Source organism: Rhinatrema bivittatum, chromosome 2, assembly GCF_901001135.1.
Source record: "Rhinatrema bivittatum chromosome 2, aRhiBiv1.1, whole genome shotgun sequence".
Lineage (NCBI taxonomy): Eukaryota > Metazoa > Chordata > Amphibia > Gymnophiona > Rhinatrematidae > Rhinatrema > Rhinatrema bivittatum.
Window position 1 is genome coordinate 403,437,873 of NC_042616.1, and position 24,683 is coordinate 403,462,555.

At 43.2% G+C, this 24,683-nt stretch overlaps 1 protein-coding gene across 3 annotated transcripts in view; it reads left to right on the forward strand.

Annotated features, from left to right (window-relative positions):
* Nucleotides 1-24,683, forward strand: part of CARD10 (caspase recruitment domain family member 10) — a 115,694-nt gene that overhangs the window by 38,281 nt on the left and 52,730 nt on the right. For all 3 annotated transcript variants that reach the window (XM_029590054.1, XM_029590052.1, XM_029590053.1), the window contains exons 6-10: nucleotides 11,909-12,061; nucleotides 12,608-12,733; nucleotides 12,903-13,085; nucleotides 13,837-14,001; nucleotides 19,497-19,527. In XM_029590054.1, coding sequence (XP_029445914.1) covers nucleotides 11,909-12,061; nucleotides 12,608-12,733; nucleotides 12,903-13,085; nucleotides 13,837-14,001; nucleotides 19,497-19,527 — 658 coding nt within the window. The remainder of the gene's footprint in view (nucleotides 1-11,908; nucleotides 12,062-12,607; nucleotides 12,734-12,902; nucleotides 13,086-13,836; nucleotides 14,002-19,496; nucleotides 19,528-24,683) is intronic.

Below are 24,683 nucleotides of genomic sequence, written 5' to 3' on the forward strand. Positions count from 1 at the left end.
CCTTCTTGAATACTGATACTGTTTCCTCCACACACACACACACACACACACACACACACACCCACACACACACATACAAGGAAGCTGGTCCATGCATCCACCTGCGAGGAAAGATTTTATTGTTCTTCTCTGGAGACTTACCCCTTTGAGCCTCAGATTTTAACATCTTACTCTAAAAATTCCTTTCCACTGAAAAATGCTTTCCTCCTTTGCATTATTCTGCTTCTGAGGTATTTGAATATTCCTGTCATATCCATCTTCCCTTTCATGTAGGGGATATACTGTATATTTAAGACCTTAAGACTCACCTCATAGGCCTTAGTTTGCAGACTGTACACCATTTTGGCAGCCCATCTCTGAAAATGTAGCTGCGTGGCTAAAACATCCCCTTGGGGTGAAATATTTGTATGTTTCATTGACTTCAGAAAAGCTTTGGTTTCCTTTTTTTGTTTGGACTCGGGGTTTGCCTCCTTCTCCTTTCTGCTTCCAGCCCAGTCAGAATTAGGGCTGGGATCTGGCGGCAGGAGCCTCCCTTCACAACTACTTGGGAATTTTTTTCCCCTTCAAGAATACCTAATCTGACCTTCCAGAACCTTCCAGAACCCTGCAATCATGGACCCTGACTCTGGCTATGAGGTGTAAACCGTGGGCAATGGCCACAACTCCATCTTCTCACCTCTTCTCTTCTCAGCAGCCTTAGCCCCTGCCAACCCAGGGAGTAGAAGACCCGAGTTGGGGCTTGAACTAGGGGCCTTCCACACTGGGCCAGCCAGGTTGTTCATTCTATTTGGCACCCTGACCAAAACCTCAAACTACTGCAAACTGGAATCGGCTCTTGGGTGTGAAACCTATGACAAAATTAAATCCATGAAATTCATTCATTAGCTGTAAGGCAAATATAAACAACCTGCAGACAAACTGCTTGAGTTTGGAATGAGGACCGAGACAGGGATGTAGCCTGAGCCCAACCCTCTTTAACATCATCTACATCTACTGGAAAGATCCTCAGTTGCAGGTCTGAAACTCAACATCTCATGGATCAAATGTATCCTGCTGTGTGCAGATGATTTGATCATTTTATTCCCTGCTGTAAAATGTCTACAAGAGAGTCTAAGACAGCAACTTTCAAAATGGCGCATGGGATGCACATTTGCATGCATACGTCAGTCCACACCCAGGAACGTGTCTATTTTATAACATGTACATGTGTGCCAAATTTTAAGTGGGCGTGCAAATCCTGAATCTACTAGTAAGTTGGGAGATTTTAAAAGGGGCGTACAACAACGCCATTACCAGTTTGTTCGCCAGTTAAAAGCTAGGTCCTCTAGACACCCCCCCCCCCCCCCCCCCCGGTTTGATAGGCCTATACTCCTCCCAGTTACCTCAGACCCTTTAAACCCCTTCAAATTATCTCAATCTTTTTTTTTAACTTACACACCATCCTTAGCAGAAGTAAAGTTATGCAGCAGGAGACCTTGGTGCGCACCGGACTGTGGAAGTATTTATTCTCGCATCACTTGGCCAGGTCCCAACACGCCCATGCCCTGCCCCTTTCAGAAAAGTTGTGAGATGTGCACACGGCCACATTTACATGTGTATCTGGGCGCTTTTTAAAATGCTGTCGGTGCATGCAGGCCCCACTTATTCGCACATCCCCAGTTATTGCATGTGCCAGACTTTCAAAATTCACTTTTAAATGTGCTAGAGGCCTACTGCAAACCATGGGCCTTATGATTTTCCCTAAAAGGCCAAAAAAACTTTTTTATAAACTAAACTTTTACATAATAACCAAGTGGTAGCGCATACCCTAGAGTAGGGCCTCCACTATACATAATGGGCCTGATTTTAAAAAGCTTTTACTCGAGGAAAACTGGGTTTAACTTGAGTAATTGAGCTTTTGAAAATTGCTACAATATATGCCATTGAATTGTCCATAGGATTTACTCGAGTAAGTGCACTTTGCTTGAGTAAATGACTTTTGAAAATTGCTACGACCGTATGTTACATTTATACGCATAACTTCTTTGAAAATTACCCCCAATCTTAGCCTGAAACTGAGTGCATCTCAAAGCCTTAGATTGGCTATGAAGATACAAGATGCTGCTGTACGGGCCAAACTAACTCTTAGTTTCAACTCTCCAGTAAAACTACTATTAAAATGATTCAGTAATATTCTTCATCCAATTCCCTATATGGGCGTGAAGTCTGGGATCTGTCATTAACCTAAAACTTTATAGAGTGAGACAGAACCCTGAAAAATATGCTGCACCTCACATTTCTTTATTTATTTGGATTTTAAATCACATTTCCTTGGAGCTCAAGACACTGTACAAGAAATAATCATAGAATAGACAAATAGAATAAAAATAACAAGTAAACACAATGGGCCCAATATTGAAAGCGCGTTCAGCACTCAGTAGTTGGATAAGTAGGACTGAATATTAGTTGTCCAGCTATCTCTTAGCTAGCTTGATAGTGGTTGGATTTGGGTAGCGCTGCTTAACTGGATAACTTATCTGGCTAAGTAGTGATATTTAGCCTTAGCCAAATAAGTTATGTGGGTAAGTTATAGCTGCCAACGAGCACGTTTAACTTAGCCAAATATAACTTATCGAGCTAAGTAGAAGCTTGTACAGAGATATTCAGCAATATAGCCATGTCGCTGAATATCCCTTGAAACTTAGCCAAATAAGTCAAATGTGGCTACCTTAAGTTTCTTCAACAGGCAGCTTTCAGTTTTGAGCCCAGTATAAATTAAATCATAAAATTCCTTAAAACCATATTCTAACACCCCTAAAACCTCAATACTGTCAAAACATAAACATTTCAATGTCTAAAAATAAAAAAATCAAATAATCATCAACTTCTATATATAAAAAGTGAAATCACTAATAAACTATACATCAAAGGCAGTTCCAAAGATCGATGCTTATCAGGTGTCTAAACATCATATATACCTTCTTTCCAGGAGCTTCCCTTGGAAATGCAGTGCAAAGCACAATTAAAGGCACATACCATAGTCCTGACCAATTTCAATTCTCTCAGCGGGGACACAGAGGAAAGCTTCTTCAGGTGACCTTAAAGCTCACAGAAGCTTAGAGTTCAATAATCGGTCCTTTAAATAAGTAATTCCAGTGCCCCTGAGGACTTTAAAAATAAGACCTAACATTTTAAATTAAGCATGAAAAGAAATAGGTAGCCAATGTAAATCATTAAGAGCTGAACTTGTACGCTCTCTAAAATTCCAGCCCAAAATTATTCACACTACTACATTTTGTATTAATTGCAGCCAACGAGAGCTCTTAGCAAACAAACCAATAAAAAATGAATTGCACTAATTTAGATGTGTCAATACCATGACGTGCACTATAGATTTTAGATCTGTACTTGACAAAAATGGTTTAAGTTGATGAACCTTGTGTAATGTAAAAAAAATGTGTTATTTGCCGCAAATAAGATCTACACCTCCATATTTGGAGCTGAATCCAGCACTACTCCTAAACTTCACATGTGGAATTTTAAAGAAATTCTCACTTCATCCAAACTTAGCTGAATATTTAGAATAGTTTTCAGCTCTGTCCTGCTTACCCATAGAACCTCCGTTTAGTTTAATTTATTAGCATTCATCCAGTTCGAGATCACATGTAAATACTGATTTAAAACTGAGATGGATTCTGTTGGATCCAAACTCAAACTAATATATCTGGATATTATTGGCATGAAATTGATTTTTCGTTCAAAATGATCTAGTAATATTCATCAGTAAATTAAGGTATATATTAAACAGCACAGAAGCTAAAATGGATAATTGTGGGTCACCACATTTCAGCAAATTAGGAGCAGAGGAGCACTCATTTCAAATCGCTGGTTGCAATCTATGCACTAGAAAGGATCAAAACCTTTGAGCAACCTTTCTAATAAAATCTCATAATCCACAGTGTCAAAGGCAGCCATTGAGTAAGATCAGAAATGATGATTTTTCCTTTTGTCTAAATCCCATCTTTAGGTCATCCACAAGTGCAGTTAGAACAGTCACATTACTAAACTCAGATCTAAACCCTGATTGGCAGGGATCATTGAAGTCAGTCTTGGCTAGGAGCTCCAGCAATTGTTGATGGACTGCTCCCTCACTTAGCCTACTCAGTGGCAAGTTGGAAATTGGCCTATGATTTTTATGCAAATTCGAGACAAGACAGGGCTTTTATAAGAGAAGACAGACCATAGCCATGTTTAAGTAGCCTTAGAGAAATTGCTTCATTTAAGCAGGTTTTTATTATAACCTTCATCTGATCTGGTAGTTTTAGGTAAGCGTGAAAGACAAGGATCCAGTGTACAAATGGATGGCTCAATTTTAAGGGCAATTTTCAGAAGCCATTTATGCGAGTTAATTGGATGTCTGAAGATTTCTGTCATGTAAAAAGGAAGCCCAGATAAATGAAAATGTACTCTGTGTTAATCAGACCAATAAATTATGCCTATTGTAACATCAGAAATGCTCATAAGAATATCACTAGTAAAAGGATAAAAAAAATAAAAAATAAAACACAAACAGCTTTATGTGTTGCTTCTGAGGCTACTGGATAATGGATATAGGCCCAGAACTAACATGGAAGTCCTGGGATTTTCAGTCTGAACATTACAATTAACCTGGATGCATCTACAATTAGACTAGATGTCATATCCACTAGATCAGCCTGACAAGTTACATAAGAACATAAGAACATAAGAAAATGCCATACTGGGTCAGACCAAGGGTCCATCAAGCCTGGATTGGACCAAGCCTGGATTGGATCCAGCCTTGATGGACCAAGGGTCCATCAAGCCTGGATTGGCCACTGTTTCCAACAGTGGCCAATCCAGGCCATAAGAACCTGGCAAGTACCCAAAAACTAAGTCTATTCCATGTAACCATTGCTAATGGCAGTGGCTATTCTCTAAGTGAACTTAATAGCAGGTAATGGACTTCTCCTCCAAGAACTTATCCAATCCTTTTTTAAACACAGCTATACTAACTGCACTAACCACATTCTCTGGCAACAAATTCCAGAGTTTAATTGTGCGTTGAGTAAAAAAGAACTTTCTCAGATTAGTTTTAAATGTGCCCCATGCTAACTTCATGGAGTGCCCCCTAGTCTTTCTACTATCCGAAAGAGTAAATAACCGATTCACATCTACCCGTTCTAGACCTCTCATGATTTTAAACACCTCTATCATATCCCCCCTCAGTCGTCTCTTCTCCAAGCTGAAAAGTCCTAACCTCTTTAGTCTTTCCTCATAGGGGAGTTGTTCCATTCCCCTTATCATTTTGGTAGCCCTTCTCTGTACCTTCTCCATCGCAATTATATCTTTTTTGAGATGCGGCGACCAGAATTGTACACAGTATTCAAGGTGCGGTCTCACCATGGAGCGATACAGAGGCATTATGACATTTTCCGTTTTATTCACCATTCCTTTTCTAATAATTCCCAACATTCTGTTTGCTTTTTTGACTGCCGCAGCACACTGCACCGACGATTTCAATGTGTTATCCACTATGACACCTAGATCTCTTTCTTGGGTTGTAGCACCTAATATGGAACCCAATATTGTGTAATTATAGCATGGGTTATTTTTCCCTATATGCATCACCTTGCACTTATCCACATTAAATTTCATCTGCCATTTGGATGCCCAGTTTTCCAGTCTCACAAGGTCTTCCTGCAATTTATCACAATCTGCTTGTGATTTAACTACTCTGAACAATTTTGTGTCATCTGCAAATTTGATTATCTCACTCGTCGTATTTCTTTCCAGATCATTTATAAATATATTGAACAGTAAGGGTCCCAATACAGATCCCTGAGGCACTCCACTGTCCACTCCCTTCCACTGAGAAAATTGCCCATTTAATCCTACTCTCTGTTTCCTGTCTTTTAGCCAGTTTGCAATCCACGAAAGGACATCGCCACCTATCCCATGACTTTTTACTTTTCCTAGAAGCCTCTCATGAGGAACTTTGTCAAATGCCTTCTGAAAATCCAAGTATACTATATCTACCGGTTCACCTTTATCCACATGTTTATTAACTCCTTCAAAAAAGTGAAGCAGATTTGTGAGGCAGACTTGCCCTGGGTAAAGCCATGCTGACTTTGTTCCATAAAACCATGTCTTTCTATATGTTCTGTGATTTTGATGTTTAGGACACTTTCCACTATTTTTCCTGGCACTGAAGTCAGGCTAACCGGTCTGTAGTTTCCCGGATCGCCCCTGGAGCTCTTTTTAAATATTGGGGTTACATTTGCTATCCTCCAGTCTTCAGGTACAATGGATGATTTTAATGATAAGTTACAAATTTTTACAAATAGGTCTGAAATTTCATTTTTTAGTTCCTTCAGAACTCTGGGGTGTATACCATCCGGTCCAGGTGATTTACTACTCTTCAGTTTATCAATCAGGCCTACCACATCTTCTAGGTTCACCGTGATTTGATTCAGTCCATCTGAATCATTACCCATGAAAACCTTCTCCATTACAAGAAATCCATCCATAGGGAAAGGCGGGACAGAGAGGGTGGGCAAGGAAGGCAAGGAGCAACACAGGAGGCAAGGCACACTGAAGACCTGAAGAGATGACCACTGGGATTGACATACAGGACAAGGACCACAGAAACTGGAGAACGAAGATACTGGAACTGAAGACCTAGGAACAGGAGGATGAAGACTCTGGAACCAAAGACACAGGAACTGCTGAGGCAACTCACACTACTCAGAAAGTAGAAAGACCTGTTGCCAAGGGGAAGAGTGGATGCACTGGTGGCCTTTTATAGGCCCTTCCCTGTGAGGTATTAAAGGGGTGCCACTGGCTTTTTCCTGCCACAGGCCCTTTAAATGAAGGGAAGTTGAGGGTGCATGCACCTTAGAGAGGTCCAAGGAAGACATCAGCAGTGTCCCATTAAGGAGACTGTTGGCAGCATCCTGCCATGCCATAGAGTGATGTCCTATTGCACAGGAGGAGAGAGAGATACAGCGACATCGGGGAGCAAATGGTGAGGCCTGGCCTGAGGGGTAAGTGTTACAGTTCACGGGGAAGGCCTTGCCCATGGACTGTGAAATGCAACATGATTCTTCCAGTAGTAGCTCCTAGATAAGAGCTGTTTTATCTTTTCATTGGCCTTGCTTTCATTGACATGATCTGCAAGCTGGAGGAAAGGCCCTTGGACACTTAAAAGGTTTCTCTTTGGACTTTCCGATTCTGCCTCACTGTCTTGAGTTCCTTTTTAAATTCATAACACCCCCTCTCCCAGCTAGTAATTACACTAATCTGCTGGCCTAAGCTCATCTTAAACAACCTATGGCTATGCATACAGATAGGTTATGATGCAATTCATTTTGAATTGGTTGTATTTGCTTTTATTGTGAGATGAAGTTCATGTGTGTTTATACATTCTGGGCCGGATTTTAAGAATTGTGTGCGGGCGTAGATTTGTGCGCGCAACCCGGCGTGCACAAATCTACACCCGATTTTATAACATGCGCGCGCAGTCGCCTGCATGTTATGAAATCCAGGGTCGGTGCGCACAAGGGGGTGCACAATTGTGCAACTTGCACGCGCTGAGCCGCACAGCCTTCCTCCGTTCCCTCCGCCCCCTACCTTCCCCTCCCTTCCCCTACCTAACCCGCCCCCCAGCCCTACCTATACCCCCCCCCCTTACCTTTAACTTCTAAGTTGCACCTGCCTCCGGGCAAGAGTAGGTTGTGCGCGCCGGCCGATGGCCGGCCTGCGATCCCAGGCACAGCGGCAAATGGCCGCTATGCCTGGAGGCTCTGGCCACGCCCCCACCCCACCCCCAGACCGCCACGCCCACTTCCCGCCCACACCCTGCCCCCTTTTTCAAGCCCTGGGACATACGCGCGTCCCGGGGCTTGTGCGCGTCGCCGGGCGTATGCAAAATAAGCTCAGCACACGCAGTAGGGTTTTAAAAGGGTTTCGCGTGTATATTACGCGCGTAACCCTTTTAAAATCCGCCCCTCTGTGTTTTATTTATGGATGTTATCCTTGTTCCCTGCTCTGAGCCAAGTATTTAGGATCATCAGGATATAAATGTTCTAAATAAATAAATACATAAAAAAAACCAGAGTCAGCACAGATAAGGCCTGAAAATGACCAGATTAAATGGTTACAATTAACACAAAAGTACGACAGCCACTAGCTTTGATCCCACAGATCTACTCATAATTAATGTTCCAAGGTTGAATATTATTTCAAACCATTATATAACTACCTACCCAATCTATTTTGCATCAGTGCTGTTATCTAGAAAGTTCAAACTAATTGATTAAATGCGAAAGGTGTCTTCATACATCCACCCACCACCTCACGCAGCATGAGAATTTGTGAGGGAGCCGACAGAGTATTATAATCATAGGGCTCCAAACAACACTTATATGGGTTGTTTTTTTTTCAGTTTATTTATTAGATTTCATTACATATACATGCACAACAAAAACAAGAAAAGAAACATATACCAACCAAAGGCCAATAAGTACAAATTTAACAACTAAAGAATCACAAGTCTTCAAATAAAAGAAAAACAAGGGGATAACTTAGATTAAATTACCTGGGGTCCAGTGGGGGGGGGGTCCCGTTGTGATCTTCCACTCTCGGATGTCGGGCGCGTTGATAGAAAATGGCGCCGGCGCTACCTTTGCCCTGTCATATGACAGGGCAAAGGTAGCGCCGGCGCCATTTTGGTTCCTGTTCCCCGACATCACAAGCGTAGGAGATCAGCTCCCGGACCCCCGCTGGACCCCCAGGGACTTTTGGCCAGCTTGGGGGGCCTCCTGACCCCCACAAGACTTGGCAAAAGTCCAGCGGGGTCCGGGAACGACCTCCTGCACTCGAATCGTGTTGCCGTACGGCTGGCGCCATTTTGCTGTACGGCAATATGGCCGGACCCCCGCTGGACTTTTGGCAAGTCTTGTGGGGGTCAGGAGGCCCCCCCAAGCTGGCCAAAAGTCCCTGGGGGTCCAGCGGGGGTCCAGGAGCGATCTCCTATGCTCGTGACGTCGTGGAACAGGAACCAAAATGGCGCCGGCGCTACCTTTGCCCTGTCATATGACAGGGCAAAGATAGCGCCGGCGCCATTTTCTATCAACGCGCCCGACGCCCGAGAGTGGAAGATCACAACGGGACCATGGCAATATGGCCGGCGCCATTTTAAGCAAAATGGCGCCGGCCATATTGCCGTACAGCAAAATGGCGCCGGCCGTACGGCAACACGATTCGAGTGCAGGAGGTTGTTCCCGGACCCCTGTTGGACTTTTGGCAAGTCTTGTGGGGGTCAGGAGGCCCCCCCAAGCTGGCCAAAAGTCCCTGGGGGTCCAGCGGGGTCCGGGAGCGATCTCCTACGCTCGTGACGTCGGGGAACAGGAACCAAAATGGCGCCGGCGCTACCTTTGCCCTGTCATGTGACAGGGCAAAGGTAACGCTGGCGCCATTTTCTATCAACGCGCCCGACGCCCGAGAGTGGAAGATCACAACGGGACCCCCCCACTGGACCCCAGGTAATTTAAGACATTTTGGGGGGGTTCGGGAGGTGGGGGATTTATTTTAAAGGGTCGGGGTGGGTTTTAGGGATGTTTTAGTGTGCCGGTTTTCCCGCCCTCCCCCGATTTACGATTTACACGATATTTAAAAACACAAAACCGCGACGATCCGATTCCCTCCCCCCCCAGCCGAAATCGATCGTTAAGACGATCGATCACACGATACACATCTCTAATATTCATTCCTAAACTGACCTTAACTGTCCTGAAAAGTGTCAAATTGTATCATTTTCTGTTAGCACGCACTAACAATGGTTAGTGCGTGCTAACAATGCTAACAATGGTTAGCGCGCACTAACTCCTGTTAGTGCGCACTAATCGGAAAAAACAATTTTTTTACTAAAAAATCGTGCCAAACACGATTTTCTTCTCCTGCCAGACGATTTCGATCGTTAAGACGATCGGGCACACGATTCACATCCCTACTGGCTACTGGGCTCTTTTCACTCTCTCCTAGCAATTGGCATTGAGATAAACTAGGTGGTGCATGGCTTTCAGGACAAAGTGAAGTGTCCATGGATTCTCCTGAAACATTTTGAAGGGAAATATCTGAATGAGTAATGTGAAAATCTATAGGGCCACTCATCGGAGTCGAGGCTGTTGGGGGAATAAAATCTTTTCCCTTTCTTTACCTGTCCATGGTATTGCAATGAAACAGGGGAGAAGGGGTGCTGCATAGCTGATTTTATAGTTCCCTTGAAACCGAAGGTAATGTCAGCGCCACACCTTGTAGCAGGCTTCCCTGAAACTCCCTCCACCAGGAACACAGGCAGGCCACGGATAAAAATCAGGTTGGATGACTATATATCAATATATATTTTTCTTAAATCCTTTTGCTCAAAAACAGGATAATATCACAAAAACACATATTTGTATTTGGTTACATACCTCCTCATTTAAGCAAAATTTATCAAAAAACGAAAGCGCTTCCCTTTTATTTAAAGACAGATATCTGGCATTTCTTTAAATAAAGGGAAGTTATTTTGTTTTTGATACATTTTTCCTAAATGAGAAGCTATATAACCAAATACATATTGTATATGTGTTTTTGTGATACTTGAGTATACGCTATTTTATAAACTTCAAACATACATGTGTATGGGTTCACATGTGTAAAAAAGAGGTGATCCAGGGTCATTCCTGGGTGGGGCCAGCATTGAAACCTGTAAAGTTGCTATTATATAAGACATTTACATTTGTAGATTTGGCAGCTTACTTGTGTATAATTTACTCTTGCTCTGTATCTGGTGCAAGTGATAGTAAATATCTTTAATGTGAAATACTGACTGAGTGGGAGGTCTGGGTGAACTGGGAAGAGTTCAGACTGAAGAGACCTACAGATGGACTGAGAAAATTGGTGGACGAATTTGTAAAACTGGTAATTTCATTGATGTGGATGTGTTGAAAAATCTGCTGACTTACACAAATAAAAGTCGACTTAAGGGAATAAATGCAAGTAAATTACGTGTGTACAATCTCCCAGCATATACTTCTACAGTAAGAAGTAAAAATGCATGCACAGAGTAGTTGTGCGCTACTTAGCTGGCTTCACCACTACTTAGCTGGCTAAGTAGCTCTATTTAAGATGAATTCAGTTATCTTATTTAGCTGGATAAGTAGCTCTATTTGAGATGTATCTGGCTAGCTTTCTTAACTGGATAAATAGGGCCTATAAGACTTATCCAGTTAAGTAGCGGCAAAACTGCCAGTTAGCCGGATAAATCGGAACTTGTCCAGCTAGCTTGAATATCTATTTGTGCTTTTTTTACATGCCTGTGAATGTTGCAGGGTAGAATTATGTGTATTTTATATCCCATGCGTATATGATACGCATGAGTTATAAACTACTGTGGTAAATCTGTGCACGGCCATATGCATGCATATACAGCATGCACATGTGTGCAAGTCTTTTAAAGTTATCCTCCCTAGCTCCAAAGTTCACTAAATGCTATTTTATTTCAATTTTTCAGGCAGGGGAAAGAGAGGGGGGGGGGGAGAGAATTGCTGTATTATTTTACCTGTTCCTCATCCCCTCCCACCCACAATCTGCTTGAAGTTGCAAAGGCAAACTTGGCTGGTCTGTATTTAAAACAAGAAATGTAAAAGGCAAAGCCATCAGTTAGTTTAACATAAGGACACAGATGGGATGCATACAGCCACAGTTTTGTTTTGATTTGAGGACGTTTCCCCTGTAAAGTCAGTCCCCTCTTTCCACAATACACCAGGGTTTCTCGTACTGTGGCAGAGGAGGAGGAGGAGGGGTCTCACTGCACGGCTCCTGCGCTGTGCCTGATCACCCCCCTGTCTTTCCTGTCTGTCTGCAGGCCGGGAATGTGGAGGTCCCGACCGCAGAAAGAATCCTGCTGGATGTCTGGGAGTACGACTGCAAGGAAGCTGAGGAGCAGCAACAGGAGCTATGCGAGAAGATGAACGCCTTGCAGGATGAGCTGCAGCATGCGGAGCACCTGAGAGACAAGGTAAGACGTTGCCTCCTTCTGCATGGGGGTGGGTCCCGGTGCTGCAGTTTATTTTGGAAATCGGCTGGCTTTACTGGATACTCAAATGCATTAGAGAGATCCTTAGGTGCTAAACCTGCTGGAGAGTCGGATATAAATGGAAAATATGGCAGATTTGGAGGGTGTGGTAATTGTTCTCCTCAGGACGAGCGTAAAGAAGGTGGCTTCCCCATGATTAGGGAGGTCCTTTAAGATGATGGACTTTGCGTTACTTTCAATAGCCGAGCCGTACCGGAGCATGAAACTTTGCGTGTGTAGTTCAAGTTTACTTAGGGAATAGTCACTGCTATTAATTGCATCAGTAGCATGGGATCTTCTAGGTGTTTGGGTAATTGCCAGGTTCTTGTGGCCTGGTTTGGCCTCTGTTGGAAACAGGATGCTGGGCTTGATGGACCCTTGGTCTGACCCAGCATGGCAATTTCTTATGTTCTTATGTTCTTATGTTCTTATGATATCCAGTGGCGAGCAGGGCTTGGCATTACTCTTTTTTTTTCTTGTTCCCCACAGTATCTCCATGAGGTGGAGGATTTGCAGCTGCAGCACCAGAGCCTGCAGAGGGACTGTGAGCTGTACAGGCTGCGAATGAACACTGTGCTGGGTCAACTGCAAGAGATCGAGAAGGAGAGAGACCAGGTGACTTCTCGGATTTCTACACTGAGAGGGGGGGGGGGGCAGGCCTCATTCCTCCAACCCCACTGTCCCATGTTGGGAGGGAGGGGGGGCTATCTTCAACCCTCTGTACCTCTGACCTCTTTATGTGGTTTGTTTGGTTTTTTTTTTGGGGGGGGGGGTCATGTCTTAGGCCATCCAGGGCTTGGATCAGCTGCAGCTGCGGTACTCTCAGAGCCTGCTGGAAAAAGACGAGTACCGGAAAAAGGTTCGCGCCCTGGAGGAAGAGCGGGATGAGCTTCAGAGCAGACTGCACAGGATGGGGCTCGCGAATGGACGCGTGCAGGAGGAAGCGCAGCAGAGTCGGGGGAAGGCCGTGAGTAGTGGACCCTGGGGGTCATGATCTGAAGAGGAGTGAGGTGCAGGGTGCCCCCTTACCCCTATTAGTCTTCAAGGCGAGTGCATCCCTTTCAGGACTGAATATGATTTCTTGGGGGAGTTTGAGAATTATCCAAAGAAATTAGAGTAGGCGCGCTTTTGAGAACATGCACGTCTCTTCTTCAGAGGGAAAATAAAGAGAGGGGAAGGAAAGAAGGGGGCAACAGACGCTTCTGCAACAATGTGTTCTCTCCCCCCGCTGCCTGCCCAGGCGTGACCGCACCTCTGAAATGTCAGCACCCACCACCACCAGCCCATTCAGCTTGGATCTGATACTTGGGGGTCTCAAGAATAGACTCTGCAAAGTGAGCAGTTCAGCACTGAGCTGGCAGGGGATCCCTGAATCTTTTACTTTCCCTGATTAATTTCCTAGGCCTGCACCACGCTGCTGGGGGAGCAAACACATTTTTGGGTACCTTTTCCCAAATTGTAATGTCTCACTGGAGGGCATCACACCATTACCCCTAGTACCTCCACCTGTGCTGCCTAGCTGCTGAGCCTTCCTCCGTACACCAGCCTCTTATTTCCACTCACAAGACTGATCTTTCCTATCTACAGGAGCAGCATCCTTGTAACTCCAGCTTGCCAGCGCCTTTTCTTCCATACTAGAGAGGAGGTGTGGGGACCTAGGGGAGGAAAGTGGAGGAATGGTAATCCAGTTGTTCACCAGATGTTTTCTCCCCCTCCAGATGTTTGCAGCAGATCCTCCCTCCCTCGATTTTGACCTCGTGAGCAGCTGGATTCTCTTCGATGGCTTTTCCAAGCAAAAAGATCAGTGTTTGGCCAGGACTCCGGGGGAGAGATCGGAGAAATCCGTGTGCACCTGCCCAAAACCATGTGTGAGATCTGCACTGGTAAGAAAAATGGGTGAGGGAGGCAGGGTAGGATCTACACACAGGAAATCAAAAGCTTTTTTTTTCATCTGGGCTAAGTACTAAAGTCCAGTTATAATCCCTCTGAGATAAGGCAGCAATCAGCTTTCTAACATTTTTTTACTCCATGTTGACCCTAAACAAATCCCATTCGATCTGGGGCCACCAACTGTGGCAATACAACATACAACCACCTTGCTAATGCAGCTATGAAGAGCTTCAGGTCAATATTAACAACAACGTGGAGCAATATGAGTGCACATCATACAGATCTTTATTTTTTGTTTTTGGTAGGCTTAACTTAGAGACTTGTTTGTGGACAGGTAGCGTGTATGTCTGATTGACAGCATGTATGTACGTGAGAGCATGTTTGTGCATGTGTGATAGACAGTATGTGTCTGATTGAGAGAGCATATGTGTGAGAGAGAGATAGGTCAGGGAGGTGATTTCTGTGTATGTGTGGGAGACAGAAGCTGGTCAGGGAGGTGACAGGTGTGTGAGGGAGACAGAGACTGGTCTGGAAGAAGACTGGTGCGTATGTGTGGAAGACAGGGACTGGTCTGGGAGGTGACTGGTGGGTGTTTGAGAGACAGAAACTGTTCAGGGAGGTGACAGGTGTGTGTGAGAAGAAAGAGACTGGTCAGGGAGGTGACTGTGTGTGAGGGAGAGAGAAAAACTGGTTGGGGAGGTCACTAGTGTGCTTGAGACAGACTAGTCATGGGCCCTAAGGAAGAGGACCATGAGGACAGAGCTTCAGCATCCATTGCTGCTTCTGGTGTGTGCTTTTGGCCTGTAAGGAAAAAGAGTAGGAAAGCTGCTGGAGAGGGTAAGTAACAGTAGCTTTTTAAGTTTATTTTTTTTGAATGACTGCCATTTTAATTATTGGGTATTATGTGATGTGTCTGCTGTTTTGAAATATTTTATTGGTGTTTGAAGAATTTTTAATAATTTTTATGAGTTTTTAATTGTTGAATGTTCTATTCATCAGCTGTTTCGAAACATTTATTAATATAGTTTTACAATTATTTCTGTGTGGGAATCTCTAGCAGCTTGGCTTGTTCTGTTTTCCTAATAGGAAGTGTCTGGTTTAATATTTGTAGTGTTGCCTTTTTATAGATAAGTCTGAGTGTGTTCAATAATACAGGTGTAACTTTGTGTGGGTTAGTTTGTAATCATTATTGCAGATCCTAAGTGTGTGTTAGGTGCTATATTTCTCTTTCCATTTCTCCAGGTTTGCACTGTACACAGAGTGGTTGGTTTTTTTTAGGGGGGGGGGGGGGGTTCCATTCCAATTTCTGTCTCCATATTTATAATTTGTGGTCTTTCTGTACTTGTGAAGGTCGGTTTTGTGTTGTAGCATAGGTGAGGTATTTTACTAGCATGTAGGCATTTGTATCGGTCTTATTTGTTGTGTTTTCTCAATAGGACTTGCATTGGTGGTAAATTAGTCTTTTCATAAGGAAGGTTATTGTTCCTGGTAGTAGAAGGAGTTTGTTTTGCTGCTACTGAGATGACACCAGAACATCTTTTTTTTGATTGGTGAGTTGTATGGGTAATGCCCTAGTTCTGCTCTGCACCCATTGTCGGGGTGGTCGAGGAGGTTTCAGTGGATGCAGAGTATATGTTTACATTTAGCCCCATGACAGTCATGTGTTCAGTGTGTCATGCATGTAAAAACCATCTGTCAGGTGTGTCCTGACCGAAAAAAGATGTAGAGAACCACTGATGTAGAGAATTGTAATTGCAGGAATAACCTGTGGATTATCGGTCTCCCAGAGATGATAAAAGACACTAATTTACCTGATTTTGTTGAGCAATTGCTTCCATGAATGCGCAAGAATATCGGCCGTGCTGCAAACATGCACACTGAGTAGATACACAGCAAGAAAAGATAGCAAGGCCAAGGCCTGAAGTGGCTCAGATCCTCAATTGTTTCCATAAAGTCAATTCGCTCAAAGCATACAGCAAAGCTGAAAAGTTGGAATGCCAAGGCAGTAAGATCCTCTTCTTTAATGACTATTTGATGTAAGTGGTCACTCAACAAAAAGAAATGATGATGCTCTACAGGGAGCTCTATCGGAGGGGAGTGAAATTATCTCTCCTGTACCTGGCTAAGATATGGGTTTAATATAATGGAACTGTACACTTCCTTTCAACTATATCAAAGGTAAATGTGTTTATTGCCACCCTGCCAGCCACTGAGGGTCAGTGGCAGAAGAGCTGCGGATGAGAAGCCATCATAAGAGCTTGGTTTATAGCGTTCGGGATAATAGTCTTCAGTACTGCTAGCTGGCACCTTGTTTTGAAGCATGCAACCTCACTGCTGCTCTGTGGTCTGCCATGAATTGGCCATTATTCCATGTGCAGAGACATCTGTTTTTTGGAAAGGCTTGTTAGTATACATGTTGCAGTGAATGTTTCTCTGGAACTTTGGAAAAGTTGTCAACTGGAGTTTTAGTTTGCTTTGGCTGTTTTATCCAACATTACTGCTGGGATGCTCCCCAATTGGGACTTTACCGCATATTGTTTTTTATTTACTGTTTGTAGAGCAACAGAGTTGAAAGACCACTGTTTCTTGGGCAACCTATTTTTCTTTTCCTAATTATTATAAACTTGCTGGGGATGCCTTGATACTATCCTGGTCTTTTGATCTGTGTACCCACAGCAGCCTCGGGGTTTGTTGCAAGAGTGTGAGGGAAAGCTTGTATTAAGATGGTGCTGAAGACTGGCTTGATTTCTGTTTGACTTCGAACTGCTTTTGGGAATTCACAGTCACCCTAGTTTATTGGTCGATTGCTTATTAGTACCGTTTGATATTCGATGGGAAGCCTGTCAGGGCACACCCTAGAGTAAGAGGTGGAAGAAACTAGAGTTTGTGATCCCTTGAAGAGTGAAGGGGGTGGGGGTGGGGGCGCCTGAATATGTTTATATCTGCTTCAATGGTTATGTGTATAATTTATTTATTTTATTTATTTAAAATCTTTTCTATACCGTCGTTACGCTGGCTGCCGTCACAACGGTTCACAATAAGGCACATAATAGCATGTTTGCTTTAGATTATGTTAACTAAATAGGTGCCAAAAAAATACTGTAACGTAGTTTCATATTAAATATTACTTAGTGGTAGTGATAAGTCATGTCTACATATAATGTATGTGTGAGAGTGTCCACTGGAAAGGCATTATTGCTATCAATATTGAACAATGGTTTTGGGAATACCCCAAGCAGAGCAAGTAAGCGACATAAGGGAGTATTGTCGATATTAAACAGGGCTGCGGAGAACGCGGAGCCCTGCGCTACTCCAGATGTTAATAGGTGCCAAGATGAAGAGAATGTACCAATCTTTTGTTGAGCACAGTCTGACAAGTAAGAAATGAACCAGTAGAGTACCAAGCCTGCCATCCCAATATCCTTTAGCCGATGGATTAAGGTAGAGTGATTGATGGTATTAAATAATACTGCAGTGAGATCTAGCAGCACTCGCATGTAAGAGAACCACTGACAAAGCCACAATGAACAGCATCTAAATTCGAGATCAACAGGGTTTCTGTGCTATGAAAGGCACGAAAACCAAATTGATGTTGTCCAAAATGATATATTTATCAAAAAATTAGGATAATCGCCTTAGTATCACGGATTCTATTATCTTTGAGAGGAAAGGCAAAGAAGACACAGGTCGATAATTAGAGAAATCTGTTTTGTGCAAAGAAGGGTTTTTTTTCAAGAGAGGCCTTAACTGCTTACTTATTTGAGGCAGGTGGGTATCTCTTCACTAGATAAAGATAAGTTGACTAGGTTAGTGATCTCACTCAGATCTTCAGCTTAAGAAGGGCTGTTAAGCATGGGTCCAAGGCACATGTGCAGGAACTCATACGCCAAAGCACATTGATGATATCAAGTGATGAGACTGAGGAGAACCTACCCTGCCTTGCTCCAATGAAAGCATCAGTTAAGTCTAGACTATGAATATTCACAAAAGAAGAGGGAAGGATGGAAATCTTAGTGGTGAAAAATACAGCAAAGAATTCAGACAGTGTGTTAGATAACTTTGCTGAAGGGAGGTTCGGGAATTGGGAGGTGAATCTTGTGAGGGAATTTACTGTATCAAAGAGGTCACGAGTATTATTGCCAGATGCTGGGATATGTTTGTTGTAGTATTCTTGTTCAGCATCAAAAGTGGATTGCATATAGCATGCTAAATGTTGCTTGTATAATGACAGACTTTCAGCTGTGGAAGCTTTCCTCCATCTGGATTCCAACAGATGTAGTTTTCTCTTAAGCAGCACCAGGGTCTGAGTGTACCAAGGAGAGGAGCGAGCTCTACTTTTCTTACAAAGCTTAAGAGGAGCTAGTTCATTCATTACAGAATTAACTGTATTATGCCGTCCATCAACCATAGCTGAAATGCATTCAGATGAAACAGAATGTAACAATGGTAAAGGCTTCTCCTTGAAAGCTGCTGGTTCAGCGTGAGAATGCTTATAAAAAGCAATATTAGTACCACAGTAACATAGTAATGACAGCAGAAAAAGACCAAAATGGTCCATCCAGTCTGCCCATCCCTATTTGGATTTCTAGACTCCAAAAGAACTATGCCAAAGGATCAAAAAATGATCAGACCAAGGGACCTTTGAAACATGTAGGTTAGCCTGATTTAAAGAAAAGGCAGAGGAATTAACAAAAATATGGTTAATTGTATGACCATGGTTAAGCTCTGCGGGTGGGACAATGAAGATTCTGATCCCATCCACACGCTGATATAGTATTAAATAATAGTTCTCTAGTGATGGGGTGAGAGATGAAGTCGACATGTACACTGAAATCACCCAGTATAATTGTTAGTACCCTCAGATCAATTCATGGGAGGGGGCACTGCAGGAGCTCCATCTCCCTGTGTCCAATCAGCTGCCAGCCATAACTGAAAGTCCCATCTATTTGTTATATTTAAGTGGTCAATACATTTGTTAAATGTATTGTGTGTGTGTGTGTTTGTGTAATTGGATGCCCATGGGCCAGTATGGATAAAAATGCCCCGGGCTGATATTTTCGCACAATCCGCCCCTGTACACAAGGCCTCAGTTACCCTTCTCCTCACCTCAGTAGATCAATAGCACTGCTGTTAGGGCCTGACCCACTAAGGATTTTTTCCCATTCTGTACCTGTAGGAGGGAAAAATGCTTAGTGATTCAGGCCCCTAGACACCAATCTGGCAGGGGAGTGAAGGCTGATGTATTTGCTACATGTAATTTGTAATGTTGATAAAAAGAAATACAGAAATAGGAGGGAGATGGGTATAGGTTGGAGTCAAATACTAGCTGTGAGGAGGAGCAGTGAAGTTTAAAGCGGTACAGTTCTGGCTTGCTGTGTTCTGGTATTCAGACTGACCTTGGAAGTCCAAGGTTTGAGGGAGATGAAGGCAGCATTTACAGTAGATGCTGACATTTGAAATTCACACTTCTTTTTATGTAATCTTACAGGATGGCTGGTCAAAGTCTTCGGATCTAAAAGGTATGGAAGAAAAAAACAGAAAGAGAATGTGTGTGTGTGTGTGTGTGTGTGTATGTGTGCGTGAATGAGGTGGGGAGCTCCTGGATTATGGCAGTCACTCCCTGCTCAGCTCTTACTCTGCTCTGGGGATGACTGGTGCATTTTTTTCTCTCTTTCTCTCTTCGTCTCATTCTCTTCAACTCTGCCTTTCCCTTTCCTTTTGTTTCTCTTTCTCTCAGGGTGTCTGATGCGAGCCATTTTCAGTCCTCTCGGTCACACAGGCCACAGCTGCTGGGCAGGAGGAGAGTTTATTTGAGTCCAGGGTTTTTCTTCTCCCATTACAGGCAACATCGGTGATAGATAGGGTGGGCCTTGGCACAGGAGGGGAACTGAGGCCTGATGAGAGCGTGAGGGAGGACTCATTTCCATGTTTTGGTGTGTTAGTGTGTAAATATTGCTCTAAGCTGTCCTACCTTTGGTTCTGCACTTGTGAGATTTCAGGCCTTGGACAGAGGCTGTTAAGGAACATGGTTGCTTCCAGGAAGGAGGACAGTGACTCAGTAGCTGGAGTCTTTTTTTTTTTGGCAGTTCAGAAAGCTGCTTATAGCAACCTTCAAAACAGAGGCATCTGACGAAGTGGACTCTGTCCTCGAAAGCTCATACTTTAATAAACTAGTTAGTCTATAGGGTGCCACTCGATTCCTGTCATTTTTAAATCATCCTTTATTTATTTATTTTAAAAGATTTATAGTCTGCTCATGTCCAAACTTTCAAGGTGGAGATTACAATAAAACTACACATACAAATAAATCATATTAACATAACACATAAAAACTAAATACATAACTTAGCATAAAACATTAAACTGAACAATGCCATTAAATTTCAAATATAATGATTAATATTATTGATCTTGCAAGCACTTTAATCAGATCGTGAAAAGTCTGAAAATAATTGAAAAATAAATCCCTACCAAAAGCCTGACAAAATAAATAAAAACTTTCTAAATGTGGTAGCACAGGTTACTATCGTGATAGAGCCGGGAAGGGTATTTCACAATGCCATCCCTGCAGCTGAAAAGGTTTGATCATGGGTTTCATGGAGATGAATAACCCGGAACGATGGGTTGTCCAAAAGGCCAACATTAGATGATTGCAGAGAGCGTGTTGGAATGTAAAAGTGCAGCATTGCATTGACCCATGGAGCGATTTTGTTATTTAACAGTTTAAATACAAGCATTATGATCTTATTCTTAATGCAATATCCTACGGGCAGGCAATGCAAAAACTGCTCTTCAGACATCAGTGGTTTAACTCTGAGTAACAAATGCAATTTTAAAAAGCTTTTAAATGAGCTTTCATGAAGAGGTCAGAGCCCAGGATTACTCCGAAGTCACGAACCACAGGGGAGGCAGGAATATCCAGCTTCTCAAACCTAAAACATGAGGAAATGTCCTCTAAAGGAAGCCTGCTCAAAATTAGAAGCTCTGTTTTCTCCTAATTTAATAGCCAGGAATGCAGTTTCAATCCCAAAATTGGGCCAAAATCCCGAATGACAAGAATAAATATTCTCCTCCTCCAAGTCGTGTCCCATTTTTAGTGACATTGCTCATTCTACTAGCTCAGCTAAAATTGGGAGATTCAAGAGAGGTCTGGAATTTGCCACCTGCCCTGGTCCAACATTAGATTTTATTTGTAAACTGAATGAATCAAAGCTTCTTTCAAACCGGTTTGACTGGGACATGGCTGGGACATGGGCAGTTTGTAAAGAAACATTAATAATAATTTGCAACACTGGTTTCAAGTTCAGCTCCATGATTTTTCACCCACCAGGCTGGATAAGGAACCATAACTGTGCCAGATGGCCTGGAAGCTTTTAAAATTCCCTCAGACTCTTGATTCGAGAGTAATTCAAGTTCCCTCCATTTAACTTCTTTCTGTACCAAATCCTGACCTCTCCTCTTGTTGTTCACCCCATCAAGACTGGATTTCAAGCGACTAATTTTTTTCTTAAAATAAGAAAGCAAGATCTGCTGCCCCTAAAGCTGCATCATGTTTAATATCCCCAGTGTATTGCTTTAAAACAAAAAGACTGAATTTCTGGAAAACCGTTTTCGGAGGCTAAATCTAAGGCTGCTAAATTTCCCCAAAGTAATGGGAGAGTTGCCTAGAGTGACTTTACGTAGATATCTGATAGAGGTGTTGCATATTGCCTCAGAAGAGATACCAGCATTTAACAAAGTTTATTTTCTTCCCTTTTCTCGTTTACAAGGAGATGGTAATCAGAATCAAATGGATTTGGGGAACTTGACAGCTTTTTTAGAATCTTCCGAAGCAGAGATTGTGGGAAGAGCCACCTTGCTAATTTCTTTTATATATGAGAAAGATATGGGGGTGATCATGAAAAGTTACTTTCAGATATAAGCACACAGTTTATGGGCCAAAAAGTCCAGATCTTTCCTGATCTGGCGAAAGCCACACAAATGAGGAGGAAGGGATTCTTGGCTTTAAGGCAAGATACTGGTCTACTGGGTGCCACTTTCCAGCTAAGGTACCCATGTAGATGTATCGTGAAATTTAACAATAATACATATGTTTTCCTTAATCCTGAACACCTCAAAGTGTGGCTCGATTCCCAAAATAGGGTGATGAGACAATCATCACCTATGGTCAGTCCAATTTCTCAGCAATAGATAAATGCAACGAGTGTTTGTAGCAAGCTATTGGCAATTTCTTTATGTTATTTTTTTTGTGTGTATGATTGGCTTCACTTAATGACGTCCGCCCCCCCAAATATATTTTGTGGACTGTATAACATATTTATTTCTTTTTCCTACTATTGTTAATGATCAGACTGATCGTTTATTATTTGTTTCTGAATATTTCTGTGCAAAGATTTAAAGCTTTGTAGTATCATGAAAATTTAATAAAGAGTAAAATAATATCCCCAGTGCCTTTATCTGCACCGCCTTTCAATTCCTTGATCCAACTAAAAAAGTGCCTTTCGGTTTATTATCTTGAGCAAAATAATAATTTTTTTTTTTGTTGCCTCCTTAATGGCTATGTTGTATCTGCATGTGTGCTTTATATACTTTTGTATCCTGTGGTAACTTTAACCAAATACTGCAACCCAAAGCCCCAGGTGGGAACCTGACTGGCTTCCCATTGGCCTGCACAGCTCCTGTTTTTTATTTACTGGGAGCTAGCCCGGACCACATGGTTTCCTTTTATTTTATCCAATTCTTTTGAACTGAGTTCGGAAAAACGTGTCGAGAATCGGTTGGGGGTGGGATGGAGGAAAGTCCTGTTTGGGAGCTGTTTCTCACCAGCTTTTAAAGAGAGAGCGCCGTGATCGCTGCAGCACACGTTCACTAACCACCCGTCTCCCCTATCCCTGGCATTTACACCTAAGCCTCCTATTCACGCTTATGCACCTACACTGCACATGTTCCCTTGCACACCAGGACTCAGAGCCTCTCATTCACACTTGCACATTCACTAAACCTATTCGTTAACGCACATGGGATGCAGATGTTAATAAAGATCAATCCAGTTTATTTTCAACTCCACCATGTAACTATAAACTAATTTTTGGGAGGCTTCCCCCTCTTCCTGTGGAGGTGGGGGGGCGGCAGTCCTGGTATGGCTTTGGGGTAGGAAGGGGATAGAGTTAAGGGTCTTCCCTCTGCCTCCAAAGCTGCCGCTGCTACCGTTGCTGCTGCTTCCGGAGATGGCGTAAGAAGGTGAACAAGCAAGTCTGAAAAAGCCCAAAAAAGAAATGACAGCCGCTCGGGACGTCTCACCAGCCAAACACGGAAAGTACCAGATGCAGAACAGAAAAAAAAAAAAGCAGCACATACAGCTGCACTTCCGGAAGAGGGGGGGCATTTCTCCCCCTGCGGAGCAAAGGTCAGGAGAGTGCATGCATACGGCTCATTCGCTGGCGGCGTGCCTGCACCGCAGCAGCCCGGCCCTTTTGGAGAGGCCACTGCATGCTTAAGGCAGTCAGGGGAAAAAACGCAGATCAAGGGAGTGGGGGATAACAGTTACACTTATGATGATTAAAAACAGGAAAAGAGGACAATCTTCAAAGCTATTTACCTGAGAAAAATTGATCGGCTGTAAATTGCCCTCCTCTGGCAGGCTGAAAGTACGAGGGGGGTGGGGGGGGGCTTCCATGGCGTGCATGTTTCTATCCAGACCACGAGGAGGCGTCCCCAGAGGCGTGATTAGGCTGGGGGAGGAGAATTGCTCACCTAAGTGACATTTTCAGACGCTCCCATGCTATTTCACCTTCCTTGGCCTCCTGCACAAAAAAAAAACAGCTGCAAAGTATATTAGGGGGAAACACACCTTCTGGAAATTACCCCCCCCCCCAACACAGGTGTTTTAAGATTGTAACCAATGTACCGTTTATGTATGTAAACGATCTCCCGACAGCGGCCGGTGTTTCGCTGCACAACTTGCAGCTTCATCAGGGGTAAAGCACCTCCTCCATAATGGGACATTGGTTACAACCTTAAAACACCTGTCATTACGGGAGTAAATATACAGACATTCAAGTTACAAAAAAAGCTTTCCTAGGCTGAACAGCCAACAATAGTTACTATCAGGCTTCTTAGCCGGGTAAGAGCCGCAAATGAAGAAAAGACCGGACGGTTCAACCTTGTCAGTTTGAACACGTTGTCAGGCTTGCAGATGCGGCTTTTACTATAAATATTCTTTATCTATACATTCAAGTTTCTTTGCAGAGCCACAAGCGATTTTTAAGTGATATAGGTGGTGCCTTTTGTGTTTTTTGAGACCTTAAAAAAGAACATATTGGGTGATCTAAGTCCAACAAATTCAATGTAAAATTTGTCTAGAGAAGAGATTCATTCTCACTCTGCCAGTACACATTGGACTCAAAAAATAATGTGTGCAGACAGTACTGTTCTCAAGCAGAAAACTTGGCGCTGACAGGAGGACCCTCCAGTAGCAGTCCTGGAGGATTAGCTGAAGAAAAGCCAGTGTGCAGTAGCTGAGGGCTGCTGCAGAGGTGCTGGCTATTCTTGGCTGTCAGCCAGGCAATAAGCCATGAGCACGTGATGCCTGCATGTTTACACTGAGCCTAGCACCATTGCTAGGGCGGTGCATTACCAGCATTTAAAGGGACCATATCTATTTGTGTTGCCTTGA